General features: G+C 52.9%; 1 protein-coding gene and 1 long non-coding RNA gene across 11 annotated transcripts in view; both read left to right on the forward strand.

Moving 5' to 3' along the window:
* Window positions 1–9,565, forward strand: part of PREX1 (phosphatidylinositol-3,4,5-trisphosphate dependent Rac exchange factor 1) — a 194,972-nt gene extending 185,407 nt beyond the window's left edge. For 8 of the 10 annotated variants that reach the window (XM_067014051.1, XM_067014052.1, XM_059036024.2 and 5 more), the window contains 7 exons: window positions 1,349–1,492; window positions 1,585–1,699; window positions 3,141–3,207; window positions 4,754–4,926; window positions 5,370–5,472; window positions 5,737–5,804; window positions 7,851–9,565. In XM_067014051.1, the coding sequence (XP_066870152.1) occupies window positions 1,349–1,492; window positions 1,585–1,699; window positions 3,141–3,207; window positions 4,754–4,926; window positions 5,370–5,472; window positions 5,737–5,804; window positions 7,851–7,893 (713 nt within the window). In that variant the 3' untranslated portion in view covers window positions 7,894–9,565. Of the gene's footprint in view, window positions 1–1,348; window positions 1,493–1,584; window positions 1,700–2,480; window positions 2,644–3,140; window positions 3,208–4,753; window positions 4,927–5,369; window positions 5,473–5,736; window positions 5,805–7,850 lie in introns of those variants that run through there. The other 2 variants (XM_067014053.1, XM_059036029.2) reach the window with 1 other exon arrangement.
* Window positions 9,566–10,365: 800 nt separating this feature from the next.
* LOC136792519 (uncharacterized) lies at window positions 10,366–16,502 on the forward strand. The gene is made up of 3 exons (XR_010836421.1): window positions 10,366–10,924; window positions 11,315–11,595; window positions 16,462–16,502. It is a non-coding gene; the product is annotated as an uncharacterized lncRNA (long non-coding RNA).
* Window positions 16,503–16,797: the final 295 nt, after the last annotated feature.

Raw genomic sequence — 16,797 nt, forward strand, 5'->3', positions numbered from 1 at the left:
ATCCACTCACACACTCATCCATCTATCCACATACCCATAATTTCGAGCACATGGAACGTGTCAGGCTCAGTTTTAGGTTCTGGGCCACAGTGGAGCGATACACGGCCATGGTTTCTGCCCTCCTGGAGCTCACATTGTGGTCCAGTGGGTCTCAGCCCTGGCTGCACTGGGATCACCCAGGGAGCTTTTCAGATACTGATGCCTCAGTCCCAGTCCCAGCCCTGGTGATTTAGATTCAGTCTGTGGGGTGGATCCTGGGCATTGCCACTCAAGACAAGCTCGCCAGGTGCCTTTGATGTATACCCAGGACTGGGAATCACTGTGCTCGCTTCGAGAGCCTGGTTCTGAGTGTGATCCCTGGACCAGCGGCACCTGGAAGCTTGTTAGCCTAATTCTCAGGCCCCGTCCCAGACCTGCTGAATCCAAAACTGGAAGTAGAGCCCAGAAATGTGTGTCAGCAAGCCCTCCCGGTGATTTTGAAGCATGCTAGTTTGAGAACCCCTGCTTTTTTTGTTGTTTTTTTATTATCACCTCCCTAAGGAGCTTGTTTAGACAATTTTTTCCTAATCGCCACACCCCCATGAAAGTTTTATATCATGGATATACTATATATCTGTTTATGTACTATATGTGTATATGTGCTTTACATATAAAAAGAGTAAGGTGTTTTTTTTTTTTTTTGCCTTTGCCCCCAAAACCAACTTTTACCTTCTCGGAGGTGATATCACCCTGTTGAGAATGTGCAAACTAGAGTCTAGAAGCACAGTGGGTTTCATTTCGGGTACCAATTGGAATTGGTTGGCAGTGGCTGCCTGTCTGTAGGCCAGCTTGGGCTCAGGGAGAATTATCCATCAATTAGTGATGTCTGCTATGGGTGCAGGATGGGGTGTTAGTGCCACCCCTGCCACAGGCTCTTTGCTATGGGTGTAAATAAGATGCAGGTGCTGTTTGAGGGTAGCTTTTGCCAGGTAGAGGCCCTGGGCTACCAGGTGAGGGGTCGAAGGAGCATTGGTGAGGCTCTGAAGATAAACACGGACACCTCCGCAGCTGGGCAGAATCAGTGTCAGGTGTAAGAATTAAGCAGTAGAAACTGGGACCTGTCAAGGGAGGTGAAAAGGGCGGTCAAAGGCTACTCCTCTGAGTGGTAGGGGGCCGGGGCTATCTGAGGTGCCTGAGACTGTGGGAGGGCAGGAAGGTCTGAAGCCGCGTCTCTGGGGTGGGCAGACAGGGAGGTCCTGGGACATCACAGTGGCGATCTGAAGGAGGTCTATAGCTGCCCTCGCAGAGGTGGGGCAGGGCCCCTCCAGCCTTGATGGTGAGCCCTCTGCCCCACCATGTCCCCCACCAGACACCAACGTCTTCTACCATATCGAGGGCAGCCGGCAGGCACTGAAGGTCATCTTCTACCTGGATAGCTATCACTTCTCCAAGCTGCCCTCCCGCCTGGAGAGCGGGGCCAGTCTAAGGCTGCACACCGTGCTCTTCACGAAAGGTGAGCCGCAGGGACGGGCTGAGTGGGGCCCACTGGGGATGGCCGTGCACACCGGGAGCCAAGCACCTGCCCTCGCTCTTCTTCCTTCGCAGCTCTGGAGAACATGGAGGCGCCGCCTCCTCCAGGCAGCCAGATGGTGGAAGATTTGCAGCAGGAGATCAATGCCCAGTCCCTGGAGAAGGTTCAGCAGTATTACCGCAAACTCAGGTATTTTGCACGGGCTACATGATGGGGGCGGGATTCTGAACACTGTCACGGGGAGTGAGCATTAGCGTGTAAGGCACCAGACAGGCCCCCAGTGCGGGGGCAGGCAGTGCCCTTTCTTGAGCGTCTACTGTGCGCCAGGCCCTCTGCCTACACGAGCTCATCAGATTCTCACAACAGTCACTGGCAGCCATTCTAACCCACTTTGAAGATGAGGAAACTGATGCCCAGAGAGCACACCCAGCTTGCCCTAGTCACGCAGCTAGACTGGGTCTGCTTGGCTTCAAAGCAGGTCCTTCCATCTGGGAGGAGATGCCTGTTTCATCCTGCATGGGGGTGGGAGGTGGGACAGGGGCCCTGGGATTCTTGAGCCTGTGAGTGAGGGACATGATCTCAGAGCCTCGGCCCTGCTCAGGGGAGCCCCCCAGAGAGAAGAGAAGAGTAGGGGTCACATCCGCCAGGAGGAAGCCTGGGGCCCAAGGAGGCAGCTGCCACTACTGCTGCCCCCACCCCAGCCCGTTCCTACTTCTGCCTCACCGTCTCCCTCCGTGAAGAAGGTGGGCTGAGAATTAGGAGCCCGGGGTTTCAGGGTGTGGTAAGGGCTTTACTGTTTGGAAATGGAAGAATGATGCTTTCATATGTCCGTTCAGGGAAAACACCTACCTGTATTATTATAACTGGCATCTCTTTGGATCATTCGATGCCATCGATCTGTACTGTGCCGTTTGCTGAATATTGAAAAAATTGCCACTGTAATCATTCATTCATCTCTTCTTTCATTCAGCACCTGTCACTCAAGGCCTACTATAGGCCAGGTTCTGTTGTGGGTGCTCGCTTAGGAGTCAGCAGTGACCAGACAAAGCCTGTTCTTCATGGAGGGTAGAGTCTAGAGCTGCTGTGGTCTGGCCCACCCCCTGTTTTGTCAATAAAGTTTTATTAGCACACAGCCACGTTCATCTGTGTGTGTATCGTCTCTGGCTGCTTTTGTGTTGCAACAGAAGAGCTGAGTAGCATCTTGATAGAGACTGACTGGTCTACACAGCCTAAAATATTTACTCTTACTCTTTGGCCCTTTACAGAAGAAGTTGGCCGAGCACTGTTCTAGAAGGGGAGATAAGCAATAACCCAGTAAACAGGGCAGTGTGGAGTGTCAAGTGATGAGGGTGCGCAGAGGAGAGACACAGCAGGATGGGGTGTCAGTGCTGATTCTGATGGCCAGTCGGGGGGAGGTGGCATTTGAGGAGTGACCGGGAGGCGCCTTCCTGCTTCCCCAAGGCCGTTGGAGGAACAGGTGACTGTGGGCATGGAGAGCTGTGCCAGCCGCTCTTAATGATTTGTTTCCTCCAGTTGTTGGAGGGCAAAGAGGCTGCGGCTGCAGTGGGGCAGGGGCTTGGAGGACGGTGGGCATGGCCGCCCTACCCTCACCCCTGTCTTTCTCTCTCAGGGCATTTTACCTGGAACGGTCTAACCTGCCCACGGACGCCAGCACCACAGCAGTGAAGATAGACCAGGTGTGCCCTCCTTCCCCTCACCTGCCGTGGAGCTTGGGCAGGGCTGGGGGTTCGTGCAGGGGTCAGACAGGGCCCAGGGTCACACTCCAGCCAGAATCCTGGCCGAGATGCCCCAGAGGCCTCTGCTGTCCCTCCTCCAGGAAGTCTTCTGGGATAACTCCTTCCCCATCCGAGAAATCCTGACATCTTCCCCACCCGCTTCAGAATGCCTTCGATGATATATTCTCACTGGCACCCACTCACCTGTGCCTCTTGCATCTCCATTGTTCATCGCAGCATCTCTCTGAGGCTGGAGCCCGACATCAGATGTGGCCATGCAGTGCTCTTTTTGTGCGTTTCCAATTTGTTGCCAGCATTTAAAAGTCAAAAGATTTCCTGCAAAGCGGAGGCTTCTAGTTTATCTTGAGCAGTGGAAATACCTGGCTGTCTGGGCCACATTCCTGCGTGTTGCACTCGGCCTTATGGGGGCTGTGCCCCCCTCCCCACCGCCGTGTGCTGCAGGCCTTTTCCCCTCTGCCTGGGCTCTATCAGGCCTCGATTTCTTCTTCTTGTTTTTTTTTTTTTTTTGCGGTACGCGGGCCTCTCACTGCTGCAGAGCACAGGTACCGGACGCGCAGGCTCAGCGGCCATGGCTCAGGGGCCCAGCCGCTCCGCGGCATGTGGGATCTTCCCAGACCGGGGCACGAACCCGTGTCCCCTGCATCAGCAGGCGGACTCTCAACCACTGCGCCACCAGGGAAGCCCCCTCGATTTCTTTTTTTTTTTTTAATTAATTAATTTATTTATTTGGCTGCATTGGGTTTTTGCTGCGGCACACAGGATCTTCGTTGCAGCGCTTGTTGCGGTGCGCAGGTTTCTCTAGTTGCGGCGTGCGGGTTTTCTCTTCTCTCGTTGTGGCATGGGTTCCAGAGCGCGTGGGCTCTGTAGTTTGCGGCACGCGGGCTCCAGTTGAGGCGTGCGAGCTCAGTAGTTGTGGCACACGGGCTGAGTTGCCCTGCGGCGTGTGGGATCTCAGTTCCCCGACCAGGGATCGAACCCGCGTCCCCTGCGTTGGAAGGCAGATTCTTTACCACTGGACCACCGGGGAAGTCCCTATCAGGCGTTGATTTTGACAATGGTTTTGGGGCTCCTGGCCTCGGACCGTGAGGCTGGGCTCCGAGAGAAGGGCTGGGCACAGCCCTTCGGGAGTTTGTATAATAGTCTGGCTGGCAGAGTCTTGAGACGACACAGGAAGCCCTGGCCAGTGTTCTGTGCTTGCACAGGCGACGCCGGAAAGGGGAGGTGGGGCAGAGCAGAAGGGAAGGCTGATCCTGGGGAGGTGCTGCTCTCTGGAGAGGACAGGAGTGGGTATTCGCTGAGGCTCGGTCGTGGGCACACCTGGGCAGGTGAAGAGAATTAGACGGGAGGGTTAGGCCTGAAATATATCGTGAGCACGGGAGGTGAGCCGAGAGGACGGCTGCTGTAATGGAGCTGGATTGGAGGTGATGACGGGGAGGAAGGCCAGGTGGGGGCCTCCTCCGACCGTCCGGGTGTGTGTGCCTCGCAGCTGATCCGCCCCATCAATGCCCTGGACGAGCTCTGCCGTCTCATGAAGTCCTTCATCTACCCCAAGCCTGGGGCCGTGGGGAGCTTGGGCGCCGGCCTCATCCCCATCTCCTCTGAGCTCTGCTACCGCCTGGGGGCCTGCCAGATCACCATGTGCGGCACGGGCATGCAGAGGTGCGCAGGCCCTGAGCGGGGGCGGGCCGCTGGGCGGTTTGGGGGGGCCCGGGACGGGAGGACGAAGGCCAGGTTCGAATCCCGACTCTGCCGCTGCCTGTTGAGCCCAGACGAGGCCGTGGCTGCCCCCGCCCCCCCCACCGAGCCTCAGTTTGTCTGCTGCGAAATGGGACCTCGGGAGGAGGTGGTCCTCGGAGGGCTGCTGAGCTTCCCGGTTCTCTCCCCCTGGTCGGTGTGACTGAGTGTCTCTGCAGCCTGGTTCTGCTGGAGCATCCATTCCACATGAGCAGGAATGATCGTGCCTCTTGGTTGGGGCAGATCTGGACACTTTCCCACTTCTGTCCTCTGTCCCTGCTGCTCTGACTGGGGTCTTGGGGGCCGTGGGGGGGGGGCAGGTAGCCGCCCCCGTCTCACCTGCCGCCCCCGTTGCCGCCCCCCTGCAGAAGTACCCTGAGCCTCTCCCTGGAGCAGGCAGCCGTCCTGGCGCGGAGCCACGGGCTGCTGCCCAAGTGCATCATGCAGGCCACAGACATCATGCGGAAGCAGGTGAGGGGACCCGTCCCCTGGGGCCCCACCAGGCTGCGTGCGGGGCCCCTGGATCCAGGCCTGGTAGGCACAGGGAGAGGCGGACTCGCAGCCCGGGGTGTGGGGGGATGAGGGGCCGTCTGGGGACTGGGCTGATGCCCGTCTCCCCATCCAGAGGGCTGAGGATTTCAGCCCCCATTACACGCACCCACACCCACATGCTTCCTCAGGCGCCCTGGACTCCGTGCAGGGGCAACCCAGGGCCTCACCGTTCTTTCTTCCCAGGGCCCCAGGGTGGAGATTCTGGCCAAAAACCTCCGAGTCAAGGACCAGATGCCCCAGGGTGCACCGCGGTGAGTGGCTGTCCCTCCCCGTCTCCTTTCCTCTCCTCCCTTCCGTGAAGGCCAGGACTTGGGCTGGGCTTCACCCCAGACAGATCCGCTGGTGTTCAGATGGGGCTTCCCCTCTCATTTACGGGACCCCATTTGGGAAACAACAAATACGACTCAGTCTGTTACCTCCCAGAGCTCCCACTTTGGCTGGAAAAGTGAGGCAGGGCCCCCACGGTGAGCCATGGGGCAGTAATTTGTGTGCCCCCCACCGGCTCACCCAGCGCCCTTCTCTGGCGCCCTGCTGCCCTCAGAGCCCTTAGCCCACCTGCTTCATCCTGTCCTCGCGGCCCGTCATCTCCACGTTGATGTCAGACCTTCTCGTGGTACTGTGTGCAGCCCCCTTTCCCAGGAATAACTCATTTTTGTGCGTCCTCCCTCTCCATCCACACTGCCCTGCTTTGCTGTTGACATAGGCCCACAATTTTTAAATAACTTTTAAATTTTGAAATAGTTTGACTATCTGACTATTTAGAGATAGTTTGACTCACAGGAAGTTGCAAAAATCGTACAGGGAGTTTCCATGTGGTCCCTCACTCAGCTCCCCCAGCCAAGAATAATGTCTCACGTAACCACAGGACATTGGCAAGACCAGGAAATGGTGTTGGAGCAATACAAGGACTCATACAGATCTTATATATGTTTTCACTAGTTTTTGCATGCACTCTCTTAGCCCTCATTATTATTATTATTTTTAGGCCACGTGGCACGGCTTGTGGGATCTTAGTTCCCAGGCCAGGGATTGAACCCAGGCCCTCAGCAGTGGAAGTGCAGAGTCCTAACCACTGGACTGCGAGGGAATTCCCCTCATTACTTTTACTTTTTTATTTTTAATTTTTATTTTTTGGCCTCACTGTTTGGCATGCGGGATCTTAGTTCCCTGACCGAACCCGTGCCCCTTGCAGTGGAAGCATGGACTCTTAACCACTGGACCGCCAGGGAGGTCCCTCCCCTCGTTACTGTTAAGTGCTTTTATATGTTGCTTCCTCCGCTCCAGGCACCATTCTAGTATCTTTACCTATATTAACTTATTTGCTCCAAACAACAACTCTGTGAGCAAGGTACTATTACTATCTCCCATTGACAGGTGGGGACACTGAGGCCCAGAGAGGTTAAGTATCTTGTCCAAGGTCACACAGCTAGCACACAGAATCACAGAGTTGCGCTTCTGAACCCAGGCATTCTAGACCCAGAGGCCATGCTCCTGACCACTGTGCCACCTTGCTTCCCTGTCTTGTCCGTGTCACCACAGCAGCCTCCTGTCTGGTCCCCTTGCCATCATTCTCCCCACAGCAGATCTACCGTCTCCCCTGCTTGAAACCCATTTGTGGCTCCTTCTTACTTGAGGGTAGAGCTCAGAATCCTCCCAATGCAGAAAGAAAACAGGGCTTCCTTGGTGGCGCAGTGGTTGAGAAATCCGCCTGCTGATGCAGGGGACACGGGTTCGTGCCCCGGTCCGGGAAGATCCCACATGCCATGGAGCGGCTGGGCCCGTGAGCCATGGCCGCTGAGCCTGCGCGTCCGGAGCCTGTGCTCCGCAACGGGAAAGGCCACAACAGTGAGAGGCCCACATACCACAAAAAAAAAAAAAAAAAAAAAAAAAAGAAAGAAAACGAAGGTAGCTCCCCATGTGCTGCAGGGAGAGGCCCCCAAGATATATTAAGTAAAAGACTCTAGTGGCAGAGTACTGGGTCTACTTTGCCACCATTAGCGTGGAAAAAGGCACACACACCCACTCAAGTATCTTAACACAAACATGCGCACATATATGTGTCTGTTTGGGTAAACCCCTTGCCGGTCTGGAGGGAGCAAGACTCCTGTAGGGCGGGGACTGTAGCACTAGGGGAAAGTCGGTGGCATCAATAATTTTTCACTCTGCATCTTTTTACACCTGTTGAGTTTCGTTTTCTGGGCATGGATTACACGTTCACATGAATCATATGTTGCAATAATAACAATAGGCCTGGGCCTGCCCGGCTGCGCCTCATCCTCTTCACCTCCATCCACCAGGCTCTACCGCCTCTGCCAGCCGCCGGTGGACGGAGACCTCTAGGCACTGAGGTGCCTGGTGCTTGGCTGCGCCCTCTGGAGCTGGGATTTGGGAGGACACAAGGGGCCGTGTGGCCTTCTCCAGAGCTGGCCCGAGACCTCCTCTCCCGCCTGCTTGAAGATCTGTCCGGCCTCCTCCATCACCTCCTGGGAAGATAAGCAGTGCCCCCACTCTTGGATGAGCTGGTGGATCGGCCCAGGGCTGGCATGTTCTTCACACTTCTGCCAGAAGCCCGAGGGCTGCTGGGGACCCACAGAACTGATGGGTGCAGCCAGGGCCTGGGCTCCGGCCTGCAGGTCCCCAGAACACAGGGGAGAAGTCACGGGCACCGCAGCTGGAGGCCCGCGGCCCCAGCTCCCTCGGGATGGCTCAACCTGCACTTTGGAAACCTCTGGTTTCCTTCTATGTCCACATTCCAGGCGACCACATGTGTCTGCTCCTCTTCCTCACCTTAGCTTCCAGATTCCCCCCTAACCCTGTACTAATCTGCCCGATGGACTCGGAAAAGCCGGGCCTCTGCCAGTAAAGACAGAGGGACAGGGCACGACGCCTGTTACCAAGAGGACGGTCGAAAGCCACACCGGCTTCCACCATCAGCGCCATTGGAACTGGAGCCATCAGCCCTGGGCACGAGATTTGCTCTGACTTTATTTATATGGCGTGAACTCTCTATGGTATATTTTGGGGTTTCTATGTTGTTGGTGGTATCGCTGAGATTTTTTTCCCCCCAGGTTGCGCGATTATATATTTGACATTTAAATTTCAAAGAAAGCTATATTGTCTAACAGGGGACCAGCATAAGGTAGTGTTGACAGCTTTTCCCAGTTCTACTAAAAAAGAAAAAGAAAAACTAAATTATTGAAAATTCAAAAGATGTCAGTATTTCATCTTTTTAATATTAGGGTCTTAAGATATGGCTTACTGGTATCGACTAGGGTTCCTTTTCCCACCCACCCTCGGTTCCCCAGCAGTTGGTCTGTATCAGGGTGAATTACTTTGTTCTTTGAACGACTGGCTACAAGGGTTTGAGAGGTGGCTGGGCCAGGCCTGGGGGCTGGAAGGGGTGGAACCATCCATTGGAGAGGCAGTCCTACACTGGTGTCTGTCCTCTGCAGGTAGAAGGGCTGCCGGGAAACACTTGAGTGGTACCTTCTGTAATTTATTTTTTGATGTTAACTCAGAGCAGGGCATTTGGGACTTCTCAGCCAGCTAGAGAGACAGGAAGCTACCTTGCCCACCTGGGCACAGGGACCCACACAGGATCCCCCCTCTGCCCGCCCCCCCAGCAGTTTGTCCCCTCTAGGTTCTGTTGCCAGCAGGGAAATGTCACAGCTGGGACAGAAGGGAGGAGTCTTTCCAGCCTTGGCTGATGGGTGAAATCCGGTGTGGGATTCCCGCTGCCCTGGAGGCTTGAAGACCCATCAGCATCTTGGCCCCCTGTACCCCCAGGGGCCGCCTTCCCTCTCTTGCCACCGTACACCAGATTGCAAGAGGTGGGCTTGTTGCAGGACAGAGGTGGCACAGATACAAACGAGGACCCCATGGCAGAAACGCAGAGGGGCCCCCGAGGGCAAGGGCGTCGTGTACTGGTTTACTTTGAAATGTACAGATCTTCTCATTCAATTCATGATAGATTTTTTTATTATTATTATTAAAAGTCGGTTTATAATACAAAGATCCTGATCTGTGGCGAGTTCCTTTGGGGCCATCCCTGGTCGCGTGGAGGTGGCTAGGCCGGCCAGCATCACAGGCGGAGTGAGCAACGGTTTTGAAGATGGCACGGAGGACGATCGCTTCGATACCGTCAGGGTCCTTGAGGCAGCGACCCCTGCTCAGTGAGTTACCACTCTGAACCTCAGTTTCCTTCTCTAAAATGGCAGTATATATATTCCCTTGCAGGGGACTGGTGAGGAATACCCAAGATTGTACCGTGGCTCTGCTATTCAGGTGTGCCAGGAAAATTACCGTCTTTATATGTATTTCACCTTTATTTTGGATTCTCAGTTCCTGTTTCACTGTGATGGTGGAAAAATGTGATTGTTCTTCCAGGCATTCCCTTGCCTCCTTCTGCTGTCATGCTAGGACTCTCTGTCTCACATGTGCCTACGGATCAGGGTGGGTCTGAGGGATGAGCCATCCTCCGCCCCAACTTGCAAGGCCCGGTTGGTCTGGAATCCGCTGGAGTGGAGTTCCAAGTACTCAACACGTGGTTGGGCGGGTTCCTGGCCAATCAGAATCCACGCTGGCCGCAAGCGGACCAATCAGAACAGACGCCAGCACTGATGCTGTTCCTGCCCACCTGGACCTGTGGTCTCCTGGGTCCCATGCTGTGAGTGCCTTATCACCGGCCCAAGCCGGAGCCGTGTTTATGAAGCTGCCCGAGTCCGTCTGCCGAGTCAGAGAAATCTCATTCCGTGGGCCGAATTGGCCTGCAGACCTGTTTTGCCAGGCCTGCCCCATGCCTGTCTTTCTCCGTCTCCCTCCCTCCTTGCCTCCCCACTCCTTCATCCTGACCTCTTCCCTCCTTCATTTCTTTCCCTCCTTTCCCACGCTTTGGAAAACACTGACTTCTATGAAAGGCTTCTTTCGGGTGCCTTCCTCTTGAAGGCCCCCCACTATCATGGCCACACTCGGGACTCCCCTAAGTCCTGCCATTTTGGAAGAGAGCCCCTTCTCTCTTAATCTCTTTTCCTTCGAAACTACCTGTCCCAGAGCTCATTCTTTCCAGGCCCAAACTGGGTTCCTCCCAGAGAGAAAGCCTTGTGTCTTTCAATTACAGGTTTCAAAAGACTCAATACTGTAATTGACCAGAGTGAATCCTGGTGGGATTTCGGGCCCAGTGATGGACTGATTGTTTGGATTATCTGAAGCCAGTGTTTGGATACAGGGAAAATCACTGTAAGGGGACAGCCATCACCTCGATCTGTATTTGGGGTCAAACAGGGAGGATTTGATGCCTTCCTCCAGGCAGACGCTTTTACAGGAAGCAGGAGTGTCTGCCCGTTCTGCACCCTGAGGGCCTGCAATGAGAAAAGTGAGTTCTCCTGCGGTGATGGACAGGGGCAGCTTTGGTTTAGGAGCTGAGAAGTGGGGTCTCTGCGGCCTTGAGCGAGTCACATTCCTTGTTAGACAACAGAGCTGCATCAGCAAACAGAGGTGGAAGCCCAGGGCTGTTTCTTTCTCTGGAAGGCCTCTCTCTCAGTACAAAGTGAAGTATGAAGGGCTGCTTACAGCAGGGGGGTGTTTTGTAAGAGACAAGAGGTCTCAAACTGGCAGCCAGTGGACTGAAACTTGGAAATTGACATGGGTTTTGTTTTTGTTTTCCCGATATGGTGTTTTTATAATTTTGAATTAGACACTCATACTTAAGAACCAGCAGCTTTCACTTCCAAATTCTGATTTGGGGTTTGTCTTGAAAATTCAGAAGCTCTGGTACCAGTGGCCCTTGTGGTACCACGTGTCCTGCCTGGTCACATATCCACTGGAGCCGAGGAGTGGCCACTGCCTTTGGGCAATGTGCCAGCTTTCCATCCCCCACCTGGCTCAACACAGTCCTTTACCTCACCTGCTCGGCTCCAGGATGGCCCTTCCAGCGCTGGCCTCTTGACCATTCAGATCTTCACCTCTGGAGTTGCCATGGTGATGTCGGCTAAGAGAGGAGCTGGTGACCAGGAGTTGCAGTGCTGACCAATGGAGCATCAAGAGGTGGGTGAGTCTCCGCAGCTGATGAGTCTCTCGAACCCTGGTTCTCTGCTCCTTTTGAGCCTCAGAGCTGACTCAGATAAGGTCCTTTGGTATAGGTTGTGTTAGGGGCCACTCAGGAAACCAAAGGTGGGATGGAGTGTGCTGGCCACTTTGTGATTTTATCTAAATTTAACTGTTTATATATTTACCATCTTCCTCTTCCATCAGTGAAAGCACCCTGAGAGGAGTCACATCAATCCTGTCTGCTGTGGCCCAGTGTCTGGCCCAGTACCAGGCATCAGTGAACCATGGCTAAATAAAAGAAAGAAGGTTCATAACTGTTAGAGCCAGGAACCCACACCCCAGCTGTGTGTGTCCTAAGGCACATGCCTCTAACCACATGCTCAGCACCTGGCTCTGTTCTGGGACTGGGCTGGATTGTTGAGAACTGGGAAGGCCTGGGCCGAGACCTTTGAAGTCAGATGCCCTCACCTGCCCCTGACCTGGCAGGCTGCTGTACTTGCGGGGAAGTCACCATCTCTCTCAGAGCCTCAGTTTCCTTCTCTGAGAAATGGAGACGTTCACACCCAAATTTAACTTTCAGGGGATACATGCAATGCCCTATCGTTCCAGCAGATGGCGCTAGGGACCTTGTAGTGCCCAGAGCTTGCGGTTACTTGGGTTTGAGTCCTGCCGAGTCCTGCCTAGCTGACTTCCAACCCAAATACTTGTTCCTGGGTGCCCACATTTGGGACAGAGGCAGCCTGGAGGCAGGGACTGAGACTGTCTAGATGATGGGTACTGGCCCCTGCCCTTCTGGCCTGAGCTTGGCCTAACTTGGTATGGGTATTTTCTTTTTCTCTATTAAACATTTTTGTCTTTGTTTCTCTTTCTTATTTTTATCTCTTTCCTCTCCATTTTCTTTCCTTCCCAACTTTTTAGTTTTTTTTTCTTTGTCCTGTAACATATGTTTGTGAGCTGCACTCTGTTTTTATATTCTCTTCCCTTGTGTGCTTTTCCTTCTCTCCCTTCTTTCTTCCCTTGCAATTGGATGTATGAGAAGGATGTGAAAGACCCTTGTAAACTGTGAAGTGAGGTGCTCCTGAGGGCTGTGACCAGGAACCTGCAGTTACTAATGTCCACCCCTCCACTGCCATGAGCCCTGACCTGCCTGGAATCGCTGACCACCAGGTGGTGCTTTGGGCCAGGCTGTCCTGACCGAGCCTCTGAGAGCAACTGCAGGGCCTTCGGTTTTAAGTCCCCAGGGTTTCGGGGCTTTGAGGGGAGGTGAATCAGAAAGCCTAGCCAAAAGCTGCCCCTCTCTGGGCACTAGTAACATCCCTGGAGGGTTGGGAGGAGAAGAGGACAGCAGGGCCTAAGTTAGAGTCCCCTGATGAGGTATGTGACCTTGAGCAGGGCCCTGTCATTCTCTGTGCCTTAGTTCTCCCACCTATGATGAGAGGACATACAACTCAATTCCTCAAAAAGAACTTCTGGTCTTCTAGCCAGCCTGTCCTAGACTTCTCTGAAGGACCAAGAGCAATGTTCAGAATCTCTTATGTGTTTTTTTGAATTTTATTTTATTGTGTTTTTTAATACAGCAGGTTCTTATTAGTTGCCTATTTTATACATATTAGTATAAATATGTCAATTCCAATCTCCCACTTCATCCCGCTTCACCCCCCACCCCACTTTCCCCCCTTGGTGTCCCGACGTTTGTTCTCTACATCTGTGTCTCTATTTCTGCCTTGCAAACCAGTTCATCTGTACCGTTTTTCTAGATTCCACATATATGCGTTAATATACGATATTTGTTTTTCTTTTTCTGACTTACTTCAGTCTGTATGACAGTCTCTAGGTCCATCCATGTCTCTACAAATGACCCAATTTTGTTCCTTTTTATGGCTGAGTAATATTCCATTGTATATATGTACCACATCTTCTTTGTCCATTCATCTGTTGATAGGCATTTAGGTTGCTTCCATGACCTGGCTATTGTAAATAGTGCTGCAGTGAACATTGGGGTGCATGTGTCTTTTTGAATTATGGTTTTCTCTGGGTATATGCCCAGTAGTGGGATTACTGGGTCATATGGTGATTCTGTTTTTAGTTTTTTAAGGAACCTCCATACTGTTCTCCATAGTGGCTGTATCAATTTACATTCCCACAAACAGTGCAAGAGGGTTCCCTTTTCTTCACACCCTCTCCAGCATTTATTGTTTATAGATTTTCTGATGATGCCCATTCTAACTGGTGTGAGATGATACCTCATTGTAGTTTTGATTTGCATTTCTCTAATAATTAGTGATGTTGAGCAGCTTTTCATGTGCCTCTTGGCCATCTGTATGTCTTCTTTGGAGAAATGTCTATTTAGGTCTTCTGCCCATTTTTTGATTGGGTTATTATTATTTTTTAATATTGAGCTTCATGAGCTGTTTATATATTTTGGAGATTCTTTGTCCGTTGATTTGTCTGCAAATATTTTCTCCCATTCTGAGGGTTGTCTTTTCATCTTGTCTAGTTTCCTTTGCTGTGCAAAAGATTTTAAGTTTCATTAGGTCCAATTTATTTATTTTTTCTTTTTATTCCCATTACTCTAGGAGGTGGATCAAAAAAGATTTCGCTGTGATTTATGTCAAAGAATGTTTTTCCAATGTTTTCCTCTAAGAGTTTTATTATTTTTGTGTATGGTGTTAGGGGGTGTTCTAGTTTCATTCTTTTAAATGTAGCTGTCCAGTTTTCCCAGCACCACTTATTGAAGAGACTGTCTTTTCTCCATTGTATATCCTTGCCTCCATTGTCATAGATTAGTTGACCATAGGTGCGTTTGTCTCTGGGCTTTCTATCCTGTTCCTTTGATCTATATTTCTCCCATGAATGGAGACGTAACGAGCAGATAGCTTGTTCCAGGCAGAAGAAACAGCAGGTGTAAAGGCCTGGAGGTGGGAATTCTCCTGGTGAATTGGAGGAGGAGTGAGAAGACCACTGGAGCAGGAAGGCTGGTGAGGAGAATACGACAGAGCAGGCAGGGACCAGGGCGCATAGGTGGCTGGTGGTTTTGGAGTTCACGTCTAGAATCGGGAAGGCATGGGGGGTTTTGAGCAAAAAGGACAAGCAGTTTTCTCATATGAAAACAGAGCAATCATAGCTCCCCGCCTACCAGGCCTGTCCATTTGAATGCTCTCAAAAGTAAGCCGAGAGTACTCTCCAGAGTGAAAGTGGTATTATAACATTTTATTTCTATAATATGTTGTGCTTTTCCTATTGTGTTTTATGAAATATGTATCATTATGGTGACATATAATTATACATCTGTCTATTCTCTGCGGCCACCTCTCTGATGAACTCCAAAGCAGGGGCTTCAAGGCTCTTCTGGAGATGACGTACGTGGCTGATTGGGGAGTTGCAGGCACTCCGGCTGGTGGTGGGGTGGGGAAGAGAAATTCTCCTGGAGTCCTGGTGTTACAACTGAGTGACACCAATAGGCTGGGAATGAGGCAGATCTCGTCCCTAGAGGTAATGAAAATAATAAGTGACACTGTTCTAAACACTTGATATGTGTCGCTCACGTCTTCCCAGCAGCTCCCTGGGCCATTACCCCATTATAGGGACCAGCAAAGCCGGACACAGTAACTCATGTACCCTTATCTCATGCTGCTGAGGCTGCAGCCAACACGGGTGCCACCTCCCCACTGCCCTCCCTCCTGCAGTCTGTCTCGGCGGCGGGGGGGGGGGTGGCGCCCATGGTCAGCCCAGGGGGTGAATCATGGGGTCAGGGCTGCCTTCACTGGTGTGTGACTTAGGCAGTTCCACAGGGATCTGTGCTTAGAAGAGCCCGTGATTGGCTTAAGTCTCTGCTGTCACAGTCTTCAAATTCGTAATAATTTTTGAACAAGCGGCTCTACATTTTTAAAATTAAATTAATTTTTTGGCTGCGTTGGGTCTTTGTTGCTGTGCGCGGGCTACTCTTCGTTGCGGTGTGCGGGCTTCTCATTGCGGTGGCTTCTTTTGTTGCGGAGCACCGGCTCTAGGCGTGTAGGCTTCAGTAGTTGTGGCTCGCGGGCTCTAGAGCGCGAGCTCAGTAGTCGTGGTGCACGGGCTTAGTTGCTCCACGGCATGTGGGATCTTCCCAGACCAGGTCTCGAACCTGTGTCCCCTGCATTGGCAGGCGGATTCTTAATCACTGCACCACTAGGGAAGTCCCAGGGATTCTATATTTTTATTTTGCATTGGCCCCCGCAAATTATGAAGGTGGTCTTGCCTGAGGATATAAGCCAATTATAGGATCCCACCCCTTTGCTGGGATTGGTGGATGTTAACCCACGTCTGACCAATGAGATGTAAGCGTTGTGCTCTGAGGGATCCTGGGAAAGTCTTTTCTCCCTGGAAAAGAGACGGCTTGTGAGGAACATTCCTTTTCTCTCTGTGCCCCGTGTCTTTCTGCTTTGGATTTTGGACGCTTGGATACTTCTGTGCACATCTACTGCTACTACCCTGATCCAGATAATCACCCTTGGCCTAGAATGTCCTTGTCTTCTCACTGGTATCCCTGCTGCCACGCTCACCCGTCACCCCCACTGCAGCCAGAGGGATCCTGTCAAATCTAAGTCAGGCCATGTCCCTCCTCACTCAGACGCTCCAGGGACTGCCCAGTTCACTCTGAGTGAGAGCCCAACCCCCCATCCCCTACAAGACCCCACTCGACCCCTGTCCCACCCCTTCCCTGACCTCCGGCCCTGCTTCTCTCCCCCTCACTCGCTCTGTTCCAGCTACTTGGCCTCACTGAAATCACCAGGCAGCTGTCTCAGGGCCTTTGCATAAGCTGTTCCCTGTGCTGGGAATGCTCTTCCCCAGGAACCCCCTCAGCTCCCTCCCCCCCTCCTTCAGGTCTCTGTTCACAGTCAGGCAGAGCTGAATGGGGAGCCTGGGCGGGGACCCCGATGACTCAGCAGAGCTCCTGCCAGCCGTGGCCCTCCTGTTCCAGATTCTCCTTGACAGAGGTGAGGAAGTGCAGGGGCTCAGCACCTTCACCAGTTTCATCTCGTTATTGCCGTGGAAACCCTCTCACAGGGACAGTGGCTGTGATCTGAGCCCAGCTGGGGCGTGGCCCAGGGGCAGGTCCTGGGTGCAAGGAGCAGGGGAGGGCGAAGGGTCCGCTCCCTGAACCACTGCGGCAGTGGTCGGCCCTTCTCCCTTCCTGCCCAGAAGTCCCGCGGGGCCCCA

The sequence above is a fragment of the Kogia breviceps genome, chromosome 14 (genome assembly GCF_026419965.1).
Source record: "Kogia breviceps isolate mKogBre1 chromosome 14, mKogBre1 haplotype 1, whole genome shotgun sequence".
NCBI classification, from domain to species: Eukaryota; Metazoa; Chordata; class Mammalia; order Artiodactyla; family Physeteridae; genus Kogia; species Kogia breviceps.